The 23674-nt window shown below is 41.6% G+C and overlaps 1 protein-coding gene and 3 long non-coding RNA genes across 6 annotated transcripts in view; 1 reads left to right on the top strand and 3 right to left on the bottom strand.

The window, feature by feature from the left end:
* The window catches only part of LOC128017682 (uncharacterized), a 181154-nt gene that overhangs the window by 44061 nt on the left and 113419 nt on the right, over nucleotides 1-23674 (top strand). The gene's annotated exons all lie outside the window — the stretch shown is intronic.
* Nucleotides 1-23674, bottom strand: part of LOC128017679 (uncharacterized) — a 141811-nt gene that overhangs the window by 46721 nt on the left and 71416 nt on the right. The window lies entirely within an intron of this gene.
* On the bottom strand, nucleotides 4230-8486 carry LOC128017610 (leucine rich adaptor protein 1-like). The gene is made up of 2 exons (XM_052603056.1): nucleotides 8122-8486; nucleotides 4230-5755 (listed from the first exon to the last, which is right to left on the bottom strand). The coding sequence occupies exons 1-2, from the start codon at nucleotides 8302-8304 to the stop codon at nucleotides 5417-5419; spliced, it is 522 nt and encodes a 173-aa protein (XP_052459016.1). The 5' UTR covers nucleotides 8305-8486; the 3' UTR covers nucleotides 4230-5416.
* Nucleotides 13952-16155, bottom strand: LOC128017676 (uncharacterized). 3 transcript variants are annotated; one of them, XR_008184492.1, is made up of 6 exons: nucleotides 16052-16155; nucleotides 15358-15463; nucleotides 14870-15001; nucleotides 14618-14738; nucleotides 14431-14539; nucleotides 13952-14277 (listed from the first exon to the last, which is right to left on the bottom strand). It is a non-coding gene; the product is annotated as an uncharacterized LOC128017676 (long non-coding RNA). The 3 variants fall into 3 exon arrangements; XR_008184491.1 differs by having other exon boundaries at nucleotides 13953-14539; XR_008184493.1 differs by having other exon boundaries at nucleotides 13953-14539; nucleotides 14618-14711.

The raw sequence follows: 23674 nt of genomic DNA, 5'->3' as shown, positions 1-23674 counted from the left end.
CTGTCCATGGAGCGGACCTGACTCACATTTCACTGCTGGTTATATATGCTATATATAATTTTGTATGTGACGAATACAAATCTTGAATCTTGAATCAAAGGTCAACACAACTGTATACCAGGAAGTTTTAGAGCACTTCATGCTTCCTGCTGCTGACCAACTTTATGGAGATGCAGATTTAATTTTCCAACAGGACGTGGCACCTGCAAACAGTGCCAAAGCTACCAGTAACTGGTTTAAGGACCATGCTATCCCTGTTCTTAATTGGCCAGCAAACTCACCTGACCTTAACCCCATAGAAAATGATTGTGATCATCTTCACCTTTGTCACAAAAAAAAAAAAAAAAACATTGTATTTGCTTCCTTTTTCCCTTTCAAATGTTTCAGTAATCAACATAAATTATATATCATTTTAAATCTTAAAATATTTAAATTCATCCTGTGAAAACTATTTTGTAATTGGACACTGCGTTACCATGGGAATCGTACTTTAAAATCTCCCCCTTAGTGGGAGGTGTCATAATTGATACATTTGTGACAGAAAAATGCATAAAAAAATTCAATGGAGTTTGATTGGCACCCGGTGGCTGTTTGTGGTATAACGCTTAAAAATAAATTACATAGGATCCTAACATTTTTTTTTTTTTTTATATCAACTTCATATTTGGAACACAACTTATTTAGACCCATGGCTTTAATTTTATAGCAATTTTGGATTAAAAATATTTTATAAATACAGTAAATTTAAACTTCTACAACGTTTCATGCTTCATTTTTTTAAATGATTTCACTTCTGCAATAACTTGCAGATTGCCTTCTTTAAAAAGAGACCAACCTACTAGTTTGAATTGTGTACTTTCACGTCTATGTTCAAGGAGGGCGGGTTGAATAGTATAATTACCTCTTAAATACAAAATGATCAAGGGAATTATGACTTCTAACCCCTTTAACTGATTAAATAGATTAAGTGATTAAATCAATTTAAATACTTTGCATACAAGTTTCAGTAGAATTGCCATTTTATACTTTTTATTATTGTCATTAATTGAAATTAACATGCAGTTAAGTGCCTAAAACATTACATTCACACCAAAGTATGTTCTTTTAGAGTAGATTATTTCTGTAATAAATACTATTTTTAAAGGTATGGTAAAATGTACTTCTTTTCCACAAAGGAAGCACAAATCTGAATATTATGGGCAACTGCCCCCATAAAGAGGTACATGAATGCTTGGTTTGGGGCCTGTCACTTCAGTCTGAGGTGGAAGCGATAACCTTTTCATATTAAAAGATAAATATATAATGTATAGTTGTGCAGCACAACTAGACGTGACACATTCTGATCCATTCAGACGAAGCTTCACAATCACGTCACGATCAGTTCAGACGTGAGAACAGAGATCAGTTCCTCTTCATCGGACAGACTGGAATTCCTGCTATGAGACTCAACACACACACACACACACACACACATACTCTCTCACACACACACACTCACACATGCGCGCACACACACTCACACACACGCGCACACACTCACACACGTGCGCACACACACACACACACACACACTCACACACACACACGCACACACACCGGGGCACCGTGAAAGGGGGAGGTTAGGGCCTGATGAGGAAGAGGGGACCCGTAAAGTGATTTTTACAGAAGGGGAAATAATGTATCATGAAAGTCTCCTTCAAGTCACTTAAGTGGCCATTATTCCATTAACATTTTCTAATCTGCAACGAACAGGCATTTCAGACATTTGCCGTAGACTTCTGTTCAGCGTGTGTAATGTCAGTGATGTTGAGAGCAGCGGTGGTGTCTCAGACAGTCAGACACACTGATCATGAAGATATGTGACACGACCAGAAGGAAGTGCTGATGTGTGCAGCAGCTGAAGAGTAACTCCAGATGACGGAGCCGCAGGGGCTTTTCTCATCCACACAATGTGGCTTTGTGCTGCTGTGGTCCTCAAACACACACACACACACACACACGCTTGTGTTTTATGAGTTCATTCCATAGGCGCGATGGTTTTCTAAAATGCATAAAGGCTTTCACCTCCCAACTAAACCTAACCCTCACACAAAACTAAATTTTGAAGATAGTGTTTTTTTTTTGTTTTTTTTTTATATATATATAAATTTGTGAGTAGTATTGGAAAAATGTACTTTTAAAAGTAATGCATTACAATACTGTGTTACTCCATTATAAAATCACTAATTATGTATCTTATAGTCTTTCTGGAAAGTAATGCATTGCTTTTGTGTTCCTTCTTGCAACAGGGATTCAACACATAAGATGATGTGGAGCTGTGAGGATTTAAGACACATAGCACAAATAATAACCCATAGCAGATCTATAGAGGTGGAGCTGGGGAAGGTGGAGGGTTTCAGACAAGCACTGGACGCATCCTGCAAAATATTCTAGTGAATGCCAACTACATATTTAAATGTAAAGCAACAAGCTCATTGGCTATTCAACATGAACCAATCAGCTTATAGCAAGTAGTTTATTGCTGTGAATACAGACGGCAAGGAACTCGACCGGAAGTTGAAGTCGGCCGCGTGCCGCCATCTTGTAGCAGAACTTCACTTGCGTTAGCATTCTCATTGACTCCCATTCATTTTGGCGTCACTTTGACAGCGAATAACTTTACATCTGAGGCATTTAAAGACTCCGTTTGTCCATTATTTATTTCTAAAGATACACGACAATGTATAAAGGGCTCCATTACCTTCTATGTTACATTATGGCCCCGTAGAAACAGTTTTTGTAAAAATAGGCTAACGATTGCGTCACAACCACTCGACTCACACACACTCGTGTGTGTGTGTGTGTGTGTGTGTGTATGACTCATCTGTGTGATGAAGTAGAAGCTGATTTTTCCTCAGAAAGCTCTTGAACGGATGAATCAGTCTCTTCCTGTTCATCCGGTGTTTGTAGTCGAGCGTCGGCTGCTGTGACATAAAAGCTGTTTGATGCCGGGTTTGAAGTGTCAGAGTGAATCTATGATGTGAGGTTCTGATAATGTGTGTGTGTGTGTGTGTGTGTGTGTGTCAGATACTGAGATCCAGTTCAACATGTTTGAACAAAGAAGCTTTAGATGATCTTTCCATAGTTCACCTTCATGATTAACGTCACAGAGATTGTTAATCAGAAACCAGATATTTATCCAGTTAACTAGAGATAAACACGTTTGTGTCTGAGGTGATGTCCCACGTGTGTGTGGTTTGACCAGTTAACACAGGGTTCGTGACACATGTTGGAGGAGTTTATCTGATCTCGAAGCAGATCCTTCCATGTTTGTGCCAACAGACAGGAGACGAGAAACAAACACCAGTAATGTAACCATAAAGAAAATAGAAATAAAGCAAAATGATATTCTGTTCTCCATGATAACGCTGGTTTCAGTCCGGCTCAGTTTACACAGAAGCTCTGTCATTACACGGGGACTTCTGAGGCATGATGGGAAATAAGATTGCTAACTCTGAACTAGCAAAGACTTGATGATAAACGGGGAAACATCCCAGTGTTCGAATGAGCCGAGAATCCAGACGCTGCCTTTACATCTAATATCTCGTCTAATAATCATGTAAGGAATCTGCTAAAACATGCTAACAATGTTAAGACATGTCAGCATTGAGTTAAACGTGTCTTTCGTGTTAAAACATGTTTGCAAATGTATAAAAACATGCTAGCAATGTGTTTTTGCAAAGCAGATGACGCAACATTAAAATCTTCAGCTTCAAATGTTTAAAGCTACTTCTCATTCAGACTTCAGATGGTTTAGTCAGGCTTTCTCACGTCTTTTATCTGGTTTTATCATCTGCTGCAGATCTCCAGCATTCAGCTGTTTGTGATGGCGATGCTTTATGAGCGTCAGAGTTTCACATGTTGTGTAAATGAGTTATTATCATAGCGTGGTGTCTGCTAAAGACGTGCCATGTATCAAACGTGTCTTTATGTCTGTGAGCGTGGGCAGGCGTCATGAATAGATGGAGTCACGCAGATATGAATCCGCTGCATTGACTGAACTCGACTCTTTGTGTCGTGAATCAATGAGACTCTGTGCACCAACAACTGAACCACATTATCTCCCTTCGTTAATCTAAACGAGAACATCGCACTTTAAAAGTTACATGTTTGGACATCTTTAATGTCTTGATCCCATCACCGATCTCTTTTCTTCAGTGATGTGTTGTGTGTAAGTCATCTCTCAGTCGTTTGTAATTATTCAGTTTTATTTCACATTAAGGCATTTCGTTAAAACAAAATAAGTCACAATGTATTACGACATTTCCCCAAAAAACCAAGTTAAAAATGAACAATAAATTAGGAGTTTTGAATCAAATCAAGCACACAAAGAAACAAATGAAATAGCAGCACAAATAACCACCGCCACAAACACGTGGATTCATCCCCAACACAAGACAAAACCGCACAGGAGCGTCTGCTACAGATCTGGAGAACATCTGATAGACGTTCGGATGTCGGTTACACATCTTCTAAACCTCTGTTTGTCATCTGATAGTGTTTCATCCGAGCAGAGACTCTTAAAAACACGTCTGGCAGATGTAATGCAGACCTCAAACAGACGTCTCTGAGATGTACGTGTGCTAAAAACCTGCTGACGTTACAGTTCTCTAAACATCGTACCGGTGTTAATAAAACAGATTCAAGTAAGAACAATCTCATTATTGCAGTGAAGATTTAAACCTGAATGAAGCGTTAAAGAGTCGTTTACTAGCTTTGGCTTGAGCAGGAATTGCACTTCAACAGTTCACACTTGAGCAGAGCACCGAGAGCCGTCGATGTAAACGTGAGGAATTAGCCTGCTAGCGTTAGCATGTGAGCGAGAAGCGCCAGCTGCGTTCACACTCGGCTTCAAGACTTTATTTTGCATCTGTAGTAAATGTATCTAGATTTAAGGATGTTCAGACGTTCAAACCAGATCGAATCAGACATTTAATTCCACTACTTGGAGACTTTGTGATTAAGACCTTTTCAAACCTGATTTGTGAAACTGTGAATGAAGACTCTTTAAGACCCGAAGAGACTTTTAATTTCAGTCTGCTGATGGAGACAGTCCTGGATCAGTCACTATACTGAGATTGAACCGATTGAGTGAGTGTGAACGCAGCAAACGGACAACACCATCGACTCGAGCCGGATTCTCACACACATTTAAGACAAAGGGTTGAACAGATTATCTGAGTTTACAATCAGGTTCAAGGATCAGTCTGGTTTTTAGAAAGCACTGTTTCTTACTGCAAGTCAAACCCAAACTTCGTTGACTTGAAGAAGCTTCACCGTTCCCTTTAGAAGGAGAAGCGTGAGCTAAATCATCAGCTACTATAATCATTTCCATTTGGATCTGGGTCGCATGTCTTTATTCAGGCACTCGTTAGCGTTATCCGAAGCAGTAGTACTCGTCGGTGTCCACGCGAGGTCGTGGAGGAGATCTGGTGAAGGTCTCGTGGTCTGAGAGGTCAGCGGGCGAGGAGCGTTCGAGGTCGTCCTCTCCGAGCGTGTCCAGATAACTGCCCAGCGAGATCCCGTCCAGTCCGTCGCTGCAGGAGCCGCGCTCTGACTCCGCCCCCTCTGATAGGCTGCACAGGCTGTCCGTCACACTGCCCTCGCGGCTGGCCCCGCCCCCGCGCTCCTCCAGCACCCAGCGGAGCGACTCGATGCCCTCGTTGATGGACAGCAGCTGATGCATCAGTGTGACATCGATGGAGCGCAGATGAGCCTGCGATCGAGACACACGTCAGAAACACTGCATTTATATGATCATAAACAGTCATTATTTACGTGTGAAATATGGTTTGCTTCTCAAGAAACATTTCTGATTATCATCAGTTATTATGGTTTTGGTTCAAACTCAGGATATTAATCTCTTTTCACCAGTGCAGTCAAGCAGCAGTTAGTGACACGATAAATGCATGCAAAACATCTCAGCAAGAAAATAAAGCGAATGCAAATAGGCTGATTTGAATGGGATTGGTGTTAGACGTGAACAAGCGACTGAAAAGCAAAAGCAAACTCTGAGCTCTGTGTCCATCTGATCAGATCCCGCCGACAGACCATAATACTGCCACTGTTCCCCACGGCAACAGCCGTCTGTACCCACACACACACACTGTCCTTATCCAAATAAAGGCCAGCTGTGTGTTACAGGAACAGTCCAGTGATTCATGAAGTCTCAGACGACGCTCACGCTGCTCTCTTCCAGACGATGAACACAACACACCGTGACATTAGTTTAATCTGATGATGGGTGATCATTCTGAGAGTACTGGCCCTTTAAGATCAATACTGACACACTTTCTGTATCTGCTCTGAACTGTCTGTGTGTGTGTGTGTGTGTGTTTCTCTCTCTCTGAGTGTGTGTTTCTGTGTCTCTCTCTGTGTGTGTGTGTGTCTCTCTCTGTGTGTGTGTGTGTCTCTCTCTCTCTCTCTGAGTGTGTGCTTCTGTGTCTCTCTGTGTGTGTGTGTGTGTGTCTCTCTCTGTGTGTGTGTGTGTGTGTCTCTCTCTCTGAGTGTGTGCTTCTGTGTGTCTCTCTCTGTGTGTGTGTGTGTGTGTGTGTCTCTTTCTCTCTGAGTGTGTTTCTGTGTGTGTCTCTCTCTCTCTCTCTCTCTCTCTGTGTGTGTGTGTGTGTCTCTCTGTGTTTGTGTCTCTCTCTGTGTGTGTCTCTCTCTCTCTCTCTCTCTGAGTGAGTGTTTCTGTGTGTCTCTCTCTCTGTGTGTGTGTGTGTGTGTGTGTGTGTGTGTGTGTGTGTCTCTCTCTCTCTCTCTGTGTCTCTGTGTGTGTGTGTGTGTGTCTTTCTCTCTGAGTGTGTTTCTGTGTGTCTCTCTCTCTCTCTGTGTGTGTGTCTCTCTGTGTTTGTCTCTCTCTCTGTGTGTGTGTCTCTGTGTGTGTGTCTCTCTCTCTCTCTCTCTCTCTCTCTGAGTGAGTGTTTCTGTGTGTCTCTCTCTGTGTGTGTGTGTGTGTGTGTGTGTGTCTCTCTCTCTCTCTCTGTGTCTCTGTCTGTGTGTGTGTGTGTGTGTGTGTGTGAGCTCCTGGTCCTGGTTTGACCTGAGAATGTCCTCCAGTGTTTAGTGTGGGTCAGAGAAACAGTGTTCAGGCCTGCGGGGGTCAACGACCTCGACACTAAATCACCAACACAACACACTCTGAACACTAACTATCACAAACAGCTTCTGTTGCCTGAAAAATATAAACTTTAATATAGATTAGATATGTTGCTGGGCAACTCACTTAAAATTAGACGAAGGTAAATACTATTAAAACTAGTTTTGTTATTTGGAATAGATCTGAAATAAAATATTAATGATTGAAAAATAAATAGAAATGTTGACTTTACATTTGGACTAAGTTATGCTGAAATAATAAACATCCAATAGATTAAACCTGTAAACGAATAAAGGGTACTATATATAAACATGGAAGACTTTAATTGAATTATATTAAAAATACTGTATTTATAATTATACATATACAACACTGAACAACCACATTGTGTGTGTGTGTGTGGGTGTGTGTGAGTGAGTCTGTGTGCGTGTGTGTGTGAGAGTCTCTGTGTGTGTGTGTGAGTGTGTGTGAGTGAGTGAGTCAAACACATGCGAGCAGCAGGCGGCGGATCTCAGACCATCTGTTCGCGCCGTTAATCACTAAAGTGACCAGTTAACCCTCTCTAAACCAGTCCTCGGACCATCAGGACAACAGACGGGTGTCGATCAGAGACCCGAGGAACACGACACACACACACACACACACACACACACACACACACACACACTCATCCATTATGATCACTGATCAGATCAATAAACGCCTCCCAAGAGTCACCGCGGTGTCCAGTTCACTTCCGGAGAATCTGTCCTTCATTAAACGTGTTCAAGTGAATGTAATGATTCGAGAATCTCGATTTATTATTATACAGATACGCTTTGTGATTATAGACAGAAATGCGTGATATATGTCTGGTGATGATAGTGAACGCGCGTACGAACTTTAAACGGAACAAACTGAGCGAAACTAACGCAATGATTCTTTGGATCGGTGTAAGCGACTCTTCTGGATCGGTGTAAACGACTCTTTGACCGGACACTCACCATCTGTTGCCGCAGGAAGCTGATCTTGTTGTGAAGCGTCTGTAGATCATCGGTTCGCTCGCGGGTTTCCGAGCCTCTGAACGGTTCGCCCGCGAATGAACGAATCAAACTCTCCGGAACTTTCCGACCCAGCTTGTTCTCCACGTCTCTGAAGTCCGGCAGATCCTCCATCTTCATCCTCATCAATAATCCAGTGCCGCAGGTAATCGATCCTACCGGAGCATGACGTCAGACGCAAGGAGACGCGGGTCTCGTGGCGGACGGGAATACTCGGGAGTTTAGTGTGCCCGGATGTTCCTCGGTGCTCCGCTGGTCTGATCTGATCTGAATCGCGCGCACGCACAGGTGTCACCCGCCCTCGCGCTCGTCATCAGGCGGCGCATGCGCGACACGTTCCTTAAAGTACAGCAAACTGCCTTCTGTAATTTGAGTCAATGTGGGAGCATTGCATTTTTTAAATAAATATTTTCCATACAGAGGAATATAAGCAGCTGGTCTAAAGCAGTGTTAAACGGGTTATCGCTGCTTTATCTTCTCAGTATGAGAACCAGTCTGAATTATTCTCTACAGGCCAGTTATGTTTGCAAAAGTCTCTGTGTTAAATGTGAATGAACGTATGTGCTGTGAACGTGTTCAGCAGAAGTAGAACAGCGCCGTCCAGTGGTGAAAGACATGGGAAACATTTTGGTAGTGCTTTATTTCACTCTTTTCGAGATTAAACTTTCAGTTATTCAAATTAAAGCCATTACACACACATACACACACACACACACACACTTTTTTTTTAAACGTTGTGATAGTTAATATGATTTATCTGCTATATATAACCTTTTTTTCTGGGCTACCTGCTTCTTTTTATATCATAATGTCTGATTTATGTGTTTATTCGACAGACTTTGTTTTGTGGTGGTCGTCGTGTTTCTGATACTGGTCCCCTAGCAACGGCTGGCGTCCCTCAGTCCTATACGCGCGCAAGACGACGGGGGCAGCGGCACACGCGCGGGAACTGAGCGCCAACGAGCACCAGCGCGTGCACGAGCAGCCGCGCGCCTCTATCTCCACATCATGGCAAAATAGGCGCAACATCTCAAAAACAACCCAGAGAGTCTCCAAGAAATCTCCAGAAAGCCAATACAATCAAGTTCACTCAGAAATAATTCAGAAATCAAATAAAGTGAAAATTAATCTCTTGAAACTACATCAGAATCTCCACATCGTCTCCAAAAATAAACAAACCCAGTTCAGGACAGACAGTCTTCGTCCTGAAAATGAAAGAGTAAAACCACATCATTACTAATGTATTTATTTTTTTACGTGGAAGCCTAAACGTTCTTCCGCAGGGCGCATGCAGTTTCATTTATAACCGCCAGAGGGACAGGGATCAGCAAAACAACAGCACATCTATGGAGTCAATACAGGTCTTTCTCAAAAATCTAGCATTTTTTTTATTTTATTTTTTTATTTTTTTTTATTCATTTATTCCAGGCAATGGCACAAAAAGTTCAAGGTAGACAAATATAGTTAAATCATATAGTGCAAGGAAAACAAAAAAACAAAACAAAAAACAAAATATACAGTATTCAAATATGACGATCGAATTCTGCCTGAAAGGGAGTGGGAAGAAGACAACTTATTTAATCCCACCCCAGTTCCACATTTAGTGATTAATAATTGAGCTTCATTATTATTTTGCTCATAGATTATTTACAAATATATCATGGTGGCGTTACCACAAGTAACAAGTAATTATTATAATAACAGTTTATACCAACAATGTAATAGGAATAAACAATGCCAACAATGGTAATGGACAATATACCAACGATGGTAATGGACAATATACCAATGATGGTAATGGACAATATACCAAAACACTGAGCTCATGTTAACGCTATGAGACAGAGTACAACATAAATTTAACTACAATATAAAATAAATAAACAATGGCAACAATTGTAATGGACAATATACCAACGATGGTAATGGACAATATACCAACCATGGTAAGGAAACACTGAGCACATGTTCACACTATGAGACAGAATACAACAGCACTTTAAATTAAAGACCTTCATCTCTGTATTTTAACCAGACCCAATGTTTATACAACAGTTTAAATTGATAAATAGTTCGGCATTGCTTTTGTTGCAAGTCCAGTTTGTTCAATATTGTGATAAAAGTTCATTATTTTCCATAATGTAATGATAAAAATTAAACTTTCATATATTTTAGATTCAATGGACACCATCTGAAATATTTACATACATACATATGTATGTAGCATGATTATGTACTTTCAGCGATGTTTTTAAAATATCAAATCAGTTCATTTCTGAGGATTAGTTACCGTTATTTGCCGTTATTTTAAAAACTCATTTCAGACTAACGTTAAGTTGTATAAACACGGGTTGCTGTTGCCTTTTTATGTTACACATTATTCTTTTTTTCACTGATCTGATGTTAACTAATGTCATATTGATGACTTTATGACTTCCAGATAGTACAGAGAAAGGCTGGTGACAGGTGATTTTCAGCTCGCACCGCACAATGGGTCAATTAACTATAAGCAGCAGTAATTAGCATGTTAAGTAAATGTAAAATGAAGCTTATTGTTTACAATTCATACAATTACATATAGTAATATAATTGTGTATTATAGATATTATTTATCTAATGTATAATTCTTCCAATACTTATTTGTATACACAATATATTCAGGTTTAAAACAACTTAAGCATACTCATATATAAACATGTACACTACCATTCAAAAGTAATGATGTAATTGTAATTATATATTATGAGATTACTTTTTCTTTGTCTTTTTATTCAAATAAATGCAATTAACTATTTAAAGGAATTCATGAAAACATTCCTAATAGATTTAATAGCATGCCAAGCATTGTGTATGTGTCCTTTCTTTCATGTTGTCCTTGCATAGTCTCCACCATGGTTTGCTGTGCTGCATGGGGATGCTCCACTCGGTCAGAGGAAGGTGTGCGAATGTATGGCTTCCCCGCTGACATGGAGAGGAGAAAATAATGGTTGGCTCAAGTCAGCAGGAGCAATCTAAATACAAATAAAAATTACAACAACAAAAAAATTTGTAATTATATTTAAATTTATTTGCACTTTTTAAATGGAATTTTTTTTACTGGGAATAAGGAACAAGCAAAACCCAGGGAGCTGAGACTCATGGTGAGACATTGGAGGGAGTCATTAGTGTTACCTATAACTGTGCATTTAACCACCATGTGATATGTACAGTATGTGGGTAGACAAAAAAAAAAAAGTGCTCTGCAGGCACATTTTGAGGCAAACCAATTTGTCATGACCAAAAAATTCAAGAGTAGGCTGAGACCAGATGCTATTCCCACAATCTTTGTGCATCGTCCTGTGGTCAGAAAGAGGAGGGGCCTGCTCCACGATGCACCCTTAGACCTGTAGACATACAGCAAATCACTGCTGATCACAGCTATAGTATTACAGGTGATATATATAATAAGTACAAACTCATACTAGTTGAAGTAATATTTCTAATTTTGAAGTGATGTGATATTTTCAATATTTAAAATTAGCAATGTATGTATTACAATGTATTCTGCCTCTATCAGTTTCAAAGGTTGAGGAAAAAAAGAATAAGGACACTCAGAGAAGGGAAAGCGACAGTGAAGAAATAGAGGACATTGCTAGAGAGGAGAGACAGGGACAGGTGACACTACCCAGTCAGCATGCAGCAAGTCAGTCAGCATTCCAGTGAACCATCAGTCAGTTACCTGGGTCTATTAAGGGGGGGGGGGGGGGGGGGGGGTGAAATGCTATTTTATGCATACTGAGTTTTTTACACTGTTAAAGAGTTGGATTCCCATGCTAAACATGGACAAAGTTTCAAAAATTAATTTGTACGTTTGAAGGAGTATTTCTGTTCCCAAAATACTCCTTCAGGTTTGTCACAAGTTTCGGAAAGTTTTTTTCGAGTATGGCTCTGTGTGACGTTAGATGGAGCTGAATTTCCTTATATGGGTCCTGAGGCACTTCTGCCGGAAGAGCGCGCTCCCGTATAGCAGAGCACTGAGAGCACAACAGACTTCACTGATCAGAGCCAGAGCGTCGACAAATGTCACAAAAGAAGTGTGTTTTTGGTTGCCAGGGCAAGACAACCCTGCACAGATTACCAAAAGAGAAACAGCATTAAGGGACCAGTGGATGGAGTTTATTTTTACAGAGCATCGACGGAGTTGTGCAAGTGTTTGTGTTTGTTCCCTGCATTTCAAAGATGCTTGTTTTACAAACAAGGCCCAATTTGACGACGGATTTGCGTATCGTTTATTTCTTAAGGATAATGCAGTCCCAACGAAAAAGGGTCACGATCGTGTGTTGTAACCGCAGGCGGTGAGTAAAACTGCTTCAAATATCTCTGTGTTGTTAACTTAGCTATCGGCGCGTAAGCACATCAAGTAAACAACATGCGATGTTGTCATCAAACTGCACTTTCCACATGTACAGCTTAAAAAAAAAAAAAAAAAAAAAAAAAACGACATAAAGTGGAACTTAGTCATTTTCCAAAACCACTAAGCAAATATATACAGTTTTAGTACACACCACATAGAGACGTTGTTTGCTGATGCTGCTCTTGTTACATTTCAGCCTCTGGATCTGTGTCACAGCTTCCACACGCTCTCAACGCAAAAGCCTACTGGCTCTCGTGATTCTTTAGCTCCGCCCACACGTCATGCCTCCAGCCTTTCGTGTTTTTCCGGGAAAAATCGGTACAGACTATCTTTCTCTTATAAATATAATAAAACTAAAGACATTTTTTGGAGTTATGAAGGATGCAGTACTACTCTATAGGTACTCAAGATTAACAGGATATTGAGTGAAAACGAGCATTTCACCCCCCCTTTAAAAAAATTAAAGAGACAATAAAAAATATAAAAAAATGCAAAGGCAGCACTAAGAAAAATAAAGAATGAAAATGCAGCTCTCAAAAAAATAATTAAAATTAGGGACAACCTTTTAAAGCAAAAGACCAAATTATGGCATTAGGAAGACGAACCACAAAAGGTATGAAATGGAGCAATGAAACAATTAAGAAGGCATTAAAAATTTGCTTTGCAGCCGGTCCAACTGGTTACAAGACCCTACAGGAATTGCAGATTCCCTTGCCAGCAATCAGAACCCTGCAAAGAAGGATGGAATGTATCAAATTTGAGCCTGGTATATTGACAGAGGTATTTGATTTTTTTAAAACTGTAAGTAGATGGGTTGGCAGACCTTGAAAGGGAGTGTGTGCTGTCCTTGGATGAAATGGCAATCACTCCAAGTGTGGAGCTGCACATGCTGACAGGCAAACTCTATGGTGATGTCACTTTGCCAGGTCACACAGGAGTAGCAACACATGCTTGTGTGTTTATGTTGGCTGGAAACACAACTCGCTGGAAACAAGTAGTGGCATATCATTGCAGTGGCAATTCTACCAACGGAGCAGAATACAAGCCAATAGTTACAGAATTAATAGAGAGGGCAACATCCATAGGGCTACATGTGCTTGCTGTCACCACCGATATGGGTAGCCCTAACCAGGCCATGTGGAAATCCTTTGGGGTCAATCACACCAAAACATCTGTGCCGCATCCAACAACAGCGGATAGGTGTCTCCATTTCATGCCTGATGTCCCACATCTGGTGAAAAATCTAAAAAGTACCCCGTCCGTGGACAGGTGTTAACAATTCCAGAGAATGTGGTTAACAAAGAGAACCTACCTTCCAATGAGGTTTCAGTGGTCCCTATTAAGGACTTATTGTCCTTTCAAGAAAGGATGGCATTAAAAGTAGCTCCCCATCTATCAGCTGCAGCCATCGAGCCAAGCCACTTTGAGAAAATGAAGGTTGGTCCTGCTCTTAATGTAGTTAGTAAGGCAACAAGTGCTGGACTGAAGTATATGGTGCAGCAAGAAAAACCGCCCTCTCTCCTACCTGACCACAGCATGGTTCCTGGAGCAAGTGGATCATTGGTTTGATCTTATGTCATCTCGCCATCCAATTACAGCACTGAGCAGGGTCAAGATAGAGGAGTATGAAAAGGCCATAATCTTCCTACAGGATATCATCCATCTATTCTATGGGATGAAGATTGGTCATAAGGGAGTTTGGAAGCCTGTTCAAAAAGGGGTGATAATGGCAACCAAATCAGTTTTGGGCATACAGGAAGAGATGCTGACACGAGGACACAGGTTTGTGTTAACTTCAAGGTTCACACAAGACTGTCTTGAAAATACATTCAGCTGTGTGAGGTCTAAAAATCCCATACCAACTCCAGTGGAATTCATGCACTGAGAATCATATCAGTAGGGCAGTTCTTCACCACCATCACCTCTGGGAGCTACCAGGAAGATTACAGTAGCTTTTTGGCAGACTTCCTGGAAACAGTGAAACAAAACGTCACTCCATCAGTCAGAGAGGAACAGCTGATTGTGGAGAACAGAACAGCACCTGACCTCACAAAAACAGAGAAATGTATTCTCTTCCATCTCGCAGGCTACATTGTCCACAAATTAATCCAATTTGCCAGCATCTGTGGAAAATGCAAAACTGCAAAACGGCAAACTGATGACAATCCTGTTGGAAATAACAGTATCTTACTAAACTTAAAAGAATTCAAGGCAGGTGCTCTTTGTTGTCCCTCCCAGGAAGCCTATGACTTCACCCAACAAATCGAGAAACTATTTAGATCCAAGAGTAGTTCCTACCTCATGGAGCTCCCCAATGCAGTGGATGTGTTGGAGAAAAAGCTCAGTCACTCTCAAGCAGGCTTCCATCATGCTGTGGAGTAGAAGGAAAAATCTCCAAAAGATTTATAAGGCTGAGGTTGAGGATTGAGGCTAAAAAAATACGAAATGACAGAAAAAAACAACACTTAAACGATGGACAACTTGGAAGCAAGAGCCAATCTAAAAAGAGGAAAAGGACCAACAGTAGCCAAGCTTCAACAACCAGCAAACAGCTCCTCCACCTTCCAGCACCCAGCCAACACTAATCCTCCACCTACCAGTCCAGCACCCAGCCAAAATCACTGACCGACAGCCTATAACATCATTGGTCCTCACTGCAGTATGATTCCTTAAATTATATTTCATAATATGTATTTCATGTTTAGTTTAGTATGATTCCTTAAATAAAACAGCAGTACAATACCCATTTACCACACTACTTTATTACTGGTTTATTTGAAACATACCTTTTGTTTTTATTCTCACCATGGTCCCCTCAGTACTCCTGACTTGCATCATTACTGATGCTCCATCACAGAAAAGTCCTGTGGTGAAGAACCACTAATCCTTCACCTACCAGCACCCACAGTATGTTACATTTATACACTAACAAGTTTAAGTATATAATACAGTAATAAAATACATGTTAAGTATGATTACTTCTATAATACAGTAGTATTATATAATATAGACAGGTAATACTCAATTGAATCACAATGCCTAATAACACTCCACCCATGTTTTTGCAAACTCAATTCACTCTAAATTTATTTCAATAGGGTGCATTTTATTATTAAGAAATTTAATTATTCAATATGTGTAATAAGGAACAAACTTTATAACCTAATTTTTACCACTTCCACTCGACACTGTCACAATATGAACATGTACTATATGAATATGAACTAATATGTAACGTTAGCTAACTTTCCCCACCCTGCAAAAAAATGTGTTTAGGCTCATTTTCTCATTTTACAATTAATAGGGTGTTCGTTACTAACTTTATTCAGCTCCAATCCTAGCCTAATCTGTTAGTTATCTGATAACATCCCTTAAATCTACTCATTTAATGATTAATAATCTACTAGAAGGTTTTAATTTACAAGTTACTGTTATTTAGATGTACTTATAATATACAATGTTATTATTTAAACGTCTTACCTTTTAAAAGTGCGTCGCAAACAGTTTGTTCTGCTGCATCTCCACGGCGCAGCATCGGTTTGCTGCTACTTCCGGGAACTATTGAGAGGCTCCACAAGCCGCCATTGCTGTAAAAAAAGCATTCCATTGGAGTCAATGGAGTTGTCACAACTCTCTCTCTATATGGCTCTAGTAATACCATGGTCAGTAAACCATTTACCAGTGGTTTTGGCACTTTGAGCAGGTGCCAGGTCGTGCTGAAAAACAAAATCTTCATCTCCATAAAGCTTTTCAGCAGATGGAAGCATGAAGTGCTCCAAAATCTCCTGATAACTAGCTGCATTGACCCTGCACTTGATAAAACACAGTGGACCAACACCAGCAGCTGACATGGCACCCCAGACCATCACTGACTGTGGGTACTTGACACTGGACTTCAGGCATTTTGGCATTTCCTTCTCCCCAGTCTTCCTCCAGACTCTGGCACCTTGATTTCCGAATGACATGCAAAATTTGCTTTCATCCGAAAAAAGTACTTTGGACCACTGAGCAACAGTCCAGTGCTGCTTCTCTGTAGCCCATTTCCTGCACACGCCTGTGCACGGTGGCTCTGGATGTTTCTACTCCAGACTCAGTCCACTGCTTCCGCAGGTCCCCCAAGGTCTGGAATCGGTCCTTCTCCACAATCTTCCTCAGGGACCGGTCACCTCTTCTCGCTGTGCAGCGTTTTTTGTCACACTTTTTCCTTCCCACAGACTTCCCACTGAGGTGCCTTGATACAGCACTCTGGGAACAGCCTATTGGTTCAGAAATTTCTTTCTGTGTCTTACCCTCTCGCTTGAGGGTGTCAATGATGGCCTTCTGGACAGCAGTCAGGTCGGCAGTCTTACCCATGATTGCGGTTTAGAGTAATGAACCAGGCTGGGAGTTTTTAAAAGCCTCAGGAATCTGTTGCAGGTGTTTGGAGTTAATTAGTGGATTCAGATGATTAGGTTAATAGCTCGTTTAGAGAACCTTTTCATGATATGCTAATGTTTTGAGATAGGAATTTGGGGTTTTCATGAGCTGTATGCCAAAATCATCAGTATTAAAACAATAAAAGACCTGAAATATTTCAGTTGGTTTGCAATGAATCTAAAATATATGAAAGTTTAATTTTTATCATTACACTATGGAAAATAATGAACTTTTAACACAATAAGCAAATTTTTTGAGAAGGACCTGTATTACAAAGCTCGTCAGGGCTGCCTTTTCCAAAAGCATTGTTAAAACTAGCAGTAACTCTGAACTAATATGAACAAACAACACTTCTGTGCGCTGGCGTCCTCCCACAAGTTAAGATATTTTAAACACTGTTAATACACATTTAGTTAACCAAATTAAACAATACACATTTTAATGCTATAAATGTGTGCACATTTGAGAGAAATAAACAGCAGGGCCCTTATGTGATGGGTGGTGAAGGACAGTCTGGAAGCAATAGCAAGTTTACAGTTTTAATGAGAAGATATAGCGGTGGTACATAAACAAACAATGACGATGAGACAGCGATACTCCGAGGGGATGGTGAAGCGGTGAGAAATCCAGATGATGGTGGAGAGAAGGTTAGTAATCCAGATGAAGACGGCGTGAGGCAACAGGAGAGAGTGGCACAGGAACTGCGGGGAATAGAGCCGAAGGTAAGTGTCCGTGGCTGAGTGAACGTGCGAAGCGTGGATGAGGTTCTGGGGAAACACAGACATCCAAACGCAAAACAACACTGATAGCCAGACGAAGGGTAACATATCAACATAGAACAACGATCTCACAAACACATGACGTGAGACAAGCCATTATATAGTGGATGAGTAATGAGTGGCAGCTGTTGCTGATACAATTAACGGAGGCGCCCACAACTAATTAGTGCAGACGTGGAACACACAGAATTCACCACAAAGTGTAAACACCCCGAGATCACGGTTTACCAACCGTGACACCTTATTCATAAAGAATCTTAAGACAAAAAGTAGCTCCTAGTGACAAAATTCTAAGAAAATTCTTAGAAATGTGGGCGTTTACTCTTAAAATTAAAGGAAAAATCATAGTAAAGAAAAAAGTAATTCAGAAAGCATCTTAACCCTTAAAGGAGGTCTTAAGGTCAAACTTGTTAGGAGCACAGACGAGGACTTTTAAGAGGCTTAAGAGTTTCTCTAGCAGAGGAGAAAATGGCAGAAAGACGAGGAAGAAGAAATGTGTTGCAGACAATGGATGACAGTGAGTTAATAATACTGTATAGATATAATAATTTATAATTTAATATATAAATTAAAGTAATCACTACATTACGATATTTGGCAAATGGGAAATTGCAACAAAGCAATAGTGATGATTTGGGTCTGTCACCACCTTCTGTAAGCAGAGTGATCACACAAACAATTGCAGCACTTTCAGAACATCTTATTGTGTCGCAGTTCATTTCGTTTCCACTAGACATTCCCACCTTGCAGGCTCAAAAAACTGTATTTATGAATATAGCAGGCTTATAGGTGCGCACAAGCAGGGGGAATGAACCGTTAATAGTTTGTGCTATACGCTCCCATGTCTGCTTCTTGTCCCTTTCTGTGACACCTGGCCCAAATTTTCCTTTAAGAAAGGCCTTGTGTTCATCCACTAACTGGGCTAACAGTAAACACTGTTCCTCTGTCCAGTTTGACTTTCTCACCCTTCTTGGTTTTGATTCCATGCTTGATACATTAAAACCAACATTCGAACCCCCACTTAAATAGGACAGCAATCACTGTAAATGGAAAGATTGGAACAATTTGTATCATTCTAAGCCAATCAAATACCTTATAGGAAATCACAAGCATGGTAAATAAAAAAAAGGATTTATATACACACATATAATGTGTGTGTGTGTGTGTGAGAGAGAGAACGGTCAAATAGGATGAATTACGAATGTTAATTCAAAGTGAGAATTAGAATAGAGCCTATACTTAAAATCACTCTTTTTTTCCTTCTTGGACAACCAACCAATCACAGTCTTCAAAAGATTATGTCATACATAGCAACAGGGTCAACCCCGCCTCCTCACTAAGATGAAAGTTTTTGTCTTTTCCTTACTCAGAGTTGCTCTCAGATCGTCCCGAATCACTTTTAAGCTAAGACTCCTACATAAAAGTTTTTAAGCTAAATTAAGAGTTTTCTGAGAGGATTCTTAGAATCTTTATGAATACGGGCCCAGATGTTCATGTTAACAACTTCTTTAACTTGAGCAGATGCTGCTAATACACATTTACATTTGTTAATAAAGTTAAAAACAGAAACATGCACGTTTTAATTTTAGAGAATAAAAGGAATCGATGTGATGATGTCACTTCCAGGGAGGCATGTTGTTCACGCCCCCGTCCCTTGGCTCCGACCCCACGTCAGAACAGTGCCAGAAAGTGAGATCTATTGCAAGCTCAAACTAGACTGAAATGGAAAATAAAAGCAGCGTTGCAAATAAATGAGTAGATTTAGCCATGGAAAATATGTATTGGAGAATCATTGCTTTGTACTTAATTTTCCCCCCCCAATACTTTATTTTCTTTTGCAAAACTTTATTATTGTATTATTATATTATTATCTTTATTATTATTATTATTATTTTTATATATATATATATGCGGCATTATATTAACTCCATACATATCCAAATATTATCCAGGTTCTTGAACGTCTGGACCGAAAAAAAGAAAAAAAGCTTTTGTATTTTCAGATTTGTACAGAAGCATCTCAGTCTGGACTCTGATCAGATTACAGATTGTGTTTTGCATCACTCTTCAGACAACACTGTTTCTGTGAAAGTGCCTAAATCACCCTTGGAAGTCGTGGCCTAATGGTTAGAAAGTCGGACTTGCAATCGAAAGGTTGTGAGTTCGAGTGTCGGGCCGGCAGGAATTGTAGGTGGGGGGGTGCATGAACAGTTCTCAATACCACGACTTAGGTGTCCTTGAGCAAGTGGGCAGCCATTTATGCTGCGGTGGCCGGGGAGCAGTTGGGGGTTCAGTGCCTTCCTCAAGGGCACCTCAGTCTTGGTATTGCTGGCCCAAGATTCTAACCCACAACCCTAGGGTTAGGAGTCAAACTCTCTAACCACAAGGCCACGACTTCCAAATGAAATCAAACTTAGCCATGAAATACATCATGTTTTCTACTTAATGTCTCACAACTGCTTTTTTCCTCTCTCTCTCTCTCTCTCTCTCCTATTTCTGCTATTTGTTATGTATTTGTGTGCAGTGGTGGGAAGTAACGAATTACAACTACTCACGTTACTGTAATTAAGTAGTTTTTTTCAGGTACTTGTACTGTTTTGAGTATATTTTTAAAGGTGTATTTTTCTTTGTACTTAAGTACAAAAAAAAAGGCAAAATAATCTAATTCGATACTTTTAATTCACAGTTTGTTACTGAGTATTGTGGCGGGGTGAAGAAGGACACGACTCGATGATGCAGATAAGTTCCCCGAAGGGTGGATTTTATTAAGGGTAGGGGGTGAAAAGGCATTGGTGTGAGGCGGTTTGGTGCTCGGTGCTTGGCTTCCTCTCCAATTGGTGCACTGGTGTGGTGTGGGTCCGTGCTCTCCATGTGCGGTGGGGCTGGCGGTCACACACTGCTCTCTGCAGAAACAATAGAGTAAGGGGTTAGTCGAGTCTTGTGGAGACATCTCTCACCTCTGCGTTCGTTTGCTGGGTTTAAATAACCAGAGCCTAATGGTGCGCAGGTGTGGCCGCTCAGCCCGTGGTTTCCAGGGGGACACTGATGAGAGCTCGGGACACGTGTCACACTCCCCCAACCCACTCCCCCCAAGCGTCATCCTGTTCCTATGGAGAAGAGGAGAGATCAGAGGAGGGCGGGGAGTGGATCCTGACATACATAAAGCAGCGGTAGTACCTCGCCAACCCCAAAAAGGCCCGTACCTGCGACTTGGAGGTGAGCCGCGGCACGGAGAGGATAGCTGCCACCTTCTCTTGCAGTCTAATGAGGCCACGACCCACCTGGTACCCCAGGTACTTAGCTTCGGCGAGGGCCAGATGACACTTCCGAGGGTTGGCAGTCAGGCCAGCCCAGTCTAGTTTCAACAGCACCCTCCGCAGCCGCTAAAGATGGTCCTCCCAAGTCTCCGAATGAATGAAAACATTGTCAATGTAGGCCGCCATGTACACTTGGTGTGGCCGTAGCAGGACGTCCATTAGTCATTGGAAGGTGGCCGGAGCCCCGTGTAGGCCGAAGGGAAGGACCCGGTACTGCCAGTGGCCCCTTGCGGTAGAGAAGGCCGTCTTTGGTTTGGCCTGTTCTGTTAAGGGGACCTGCCAGTAGACCTTGGTGAGTAGACCCTTCCCAAATGGTCCAACAACTCGTCGACACAGGGCATTGGGTAGCAGTCAAACTTGGAGACTTCGTTAAGACAGAAGAAGTCATTACAGAAGCAGAGGGTGCCATCGGGCTTTGGAACCATTACGATGGGGCTGGACCATGGGCTGCATGATGGTTCAATTACCCCTAACCCCAGCATCTCCTGTACCTCTTCCTCGATGGCATGTCGCAGAGCCTCCTAGACACGGTAGGTCCGCTGCCGGACGATGGTCCCTGGTGGTGTGCGGATGCATGCTCCTAGATGTGGGTCCACCCAGGCTGGGGGGAGAACACATCCTGAATCTGACTGACCAGTTGTTGCAGCTCCGACTTCTGGGCGGCCGAGATTTGGTGATCCATATCAACAACCACGGGAGTCGAGCTGGTGTAGTCAGAGAGCTGAGGCCGGTCCCGACCCAGCGATTCAGGAGATTGATGTGGTAGAGCTGGTCCTCTTTCCTTCTGCTGGTTGCCGCACATGGTACGTAATGGGGCCGACCTTTTCGGATTTCAGCCTCTAGGCCTGGCCAGTGGAATCGGTTGCGCAGGCGCTGGATCGTGTTCTGAGCCCCCAGGTGGCCTGCCATAGGATTTGCATGGGCTTTTTCTATCACTGCCCACGTCTTGCTGCGCGGGACGACCAGCAGGGTTTCAAGCCTTGACTCATTTCACTTGAGAATACTATCTCAGCAGCCATTTATTAACACTATTTCATTAATATTACGTATTTGTTGTGCTCAATCAGTTGTTTTTTGGGAGGCGTCTGGCAGAGCATTAGGTCTTAGAAGTGGTGAAAGATGATGTCAGACGTAACAAGCAGATATTCTTAGTGGGGTCCTATTATACTTTTTCACTTTTTGAATTTTAGTCAGTGTGTAGTGAGTAAAAAAAAAGATCTACAAAGTTACACATCTCAAAGTCAACTCCAAAGGGAGATATTTCATTTTTTTTTATTAAATCCCTTTTCAAGAACTACAATAAACCAATTGTTTGGACTTCAGTGTTGTTTTCCAAAACAATATCAAATTGATATGGCAATATTGATGTCATCCTTATCAGAGGGATCTTGCTACTTTGGCAAGGGGCAGGCAGTACTGAAACACCAGCTGAGCTGTTCACCAATCACAACACACTGGTACAGCTAACCAATCACAACACACTGGGAAAGCTGACCAATCACAACACACTGGGACAGCTGACCAATCACAACACATTGGGACAGCTGACCAATCACAACACACCGAGACAGCTGACCAATCACAACACACTGGGACAGCTGACCAATCACAAGTTCACAACACACTGGGACAGTTGACCAATCACAAGTTTACAAAACACTGAGACAGCTAACCAATCACAACACACTGGGACAGCTGACCAATCACAACACACTGGGACAGCTGACCAATCACAACACACTGGGACAGCTGACCAATCACAAGTTCACAACACACTGGGACAGTTGACCAATCACAAGTTTACAAAACACTGAGACAGCTAACCAATCACAACACACTGGGACAGCTAACCAATCACAACACACTGGGACAGCTGACCAATCACAACACACTGGGACAGCTGACCAATCACAAGTTCACAACACACTGGGACAGTTGACCAATCACAAGTTTACAAAACACTGAGACAGCTAACCAATCACAACACACTGGGACAGCTGACCAATCACAACACACTGGGACAGCTGACCAATCACAACACAGTGGGACAGCTGACCAGTCACAACACACTGGGACAGCTGACCAATCACAACAGACTGGGACAGCTGACCAATCACAAGTTCACAACACACTGGGACAGTTGACCAATCACAAGTTTACAAAATACCGGGACAGCTGACCAATCACAACACACAGGGACCGCTGACCAATCACTTTGATATGAATGTTTTTTATTTATTTTTTTGGTAACTAAATATCCCCAGCTAAAAAGTAACTAGTAACTTGTACAACCTGGTCTCACAGAATTCCGTGAAATGTCCACGGGTCCTTAACTCAAAATCCGTGAAGCCATCACGGAATTGCCCCAAATTCCGTGACCCGGCCACGGATATTTCTCCAACGCAAGTCAATGACACTGACCTCCCGTGGTCCACACACGGATACCCGTTTCAATGACGGAGTACAGAACTCGCTGAACGGACGTGCTTTCTCATTTGGAAACGCAACATTTGAAGTATTTGTTTCTTTTCCAACACCAAATGCCATAAAGACGTTAACCAGACAGCTGTTGTAGTTATTGCATTGTCCTG

This window comes from Carassius gibelio, chromosome A7 (assembly GCF_023724105.1).
Source record: "Carassius gibelio isolate Cgi1373 ecotype wild population from Czech Republic chromosome A7, carGib1.2-hapl.c, whole genome shotgun sequence".
NCBI lineage: Eukaryota > Metazoa > Chordata > Actinopteri > Cypriniformes > Cyprinidae > Carassius > Carassius gibelio.
The sequence above is the reverse complement of the archived record's forward strand: the minus strand, read 5'-3'. Positions and strand labels throughout refer to the sequence as shown.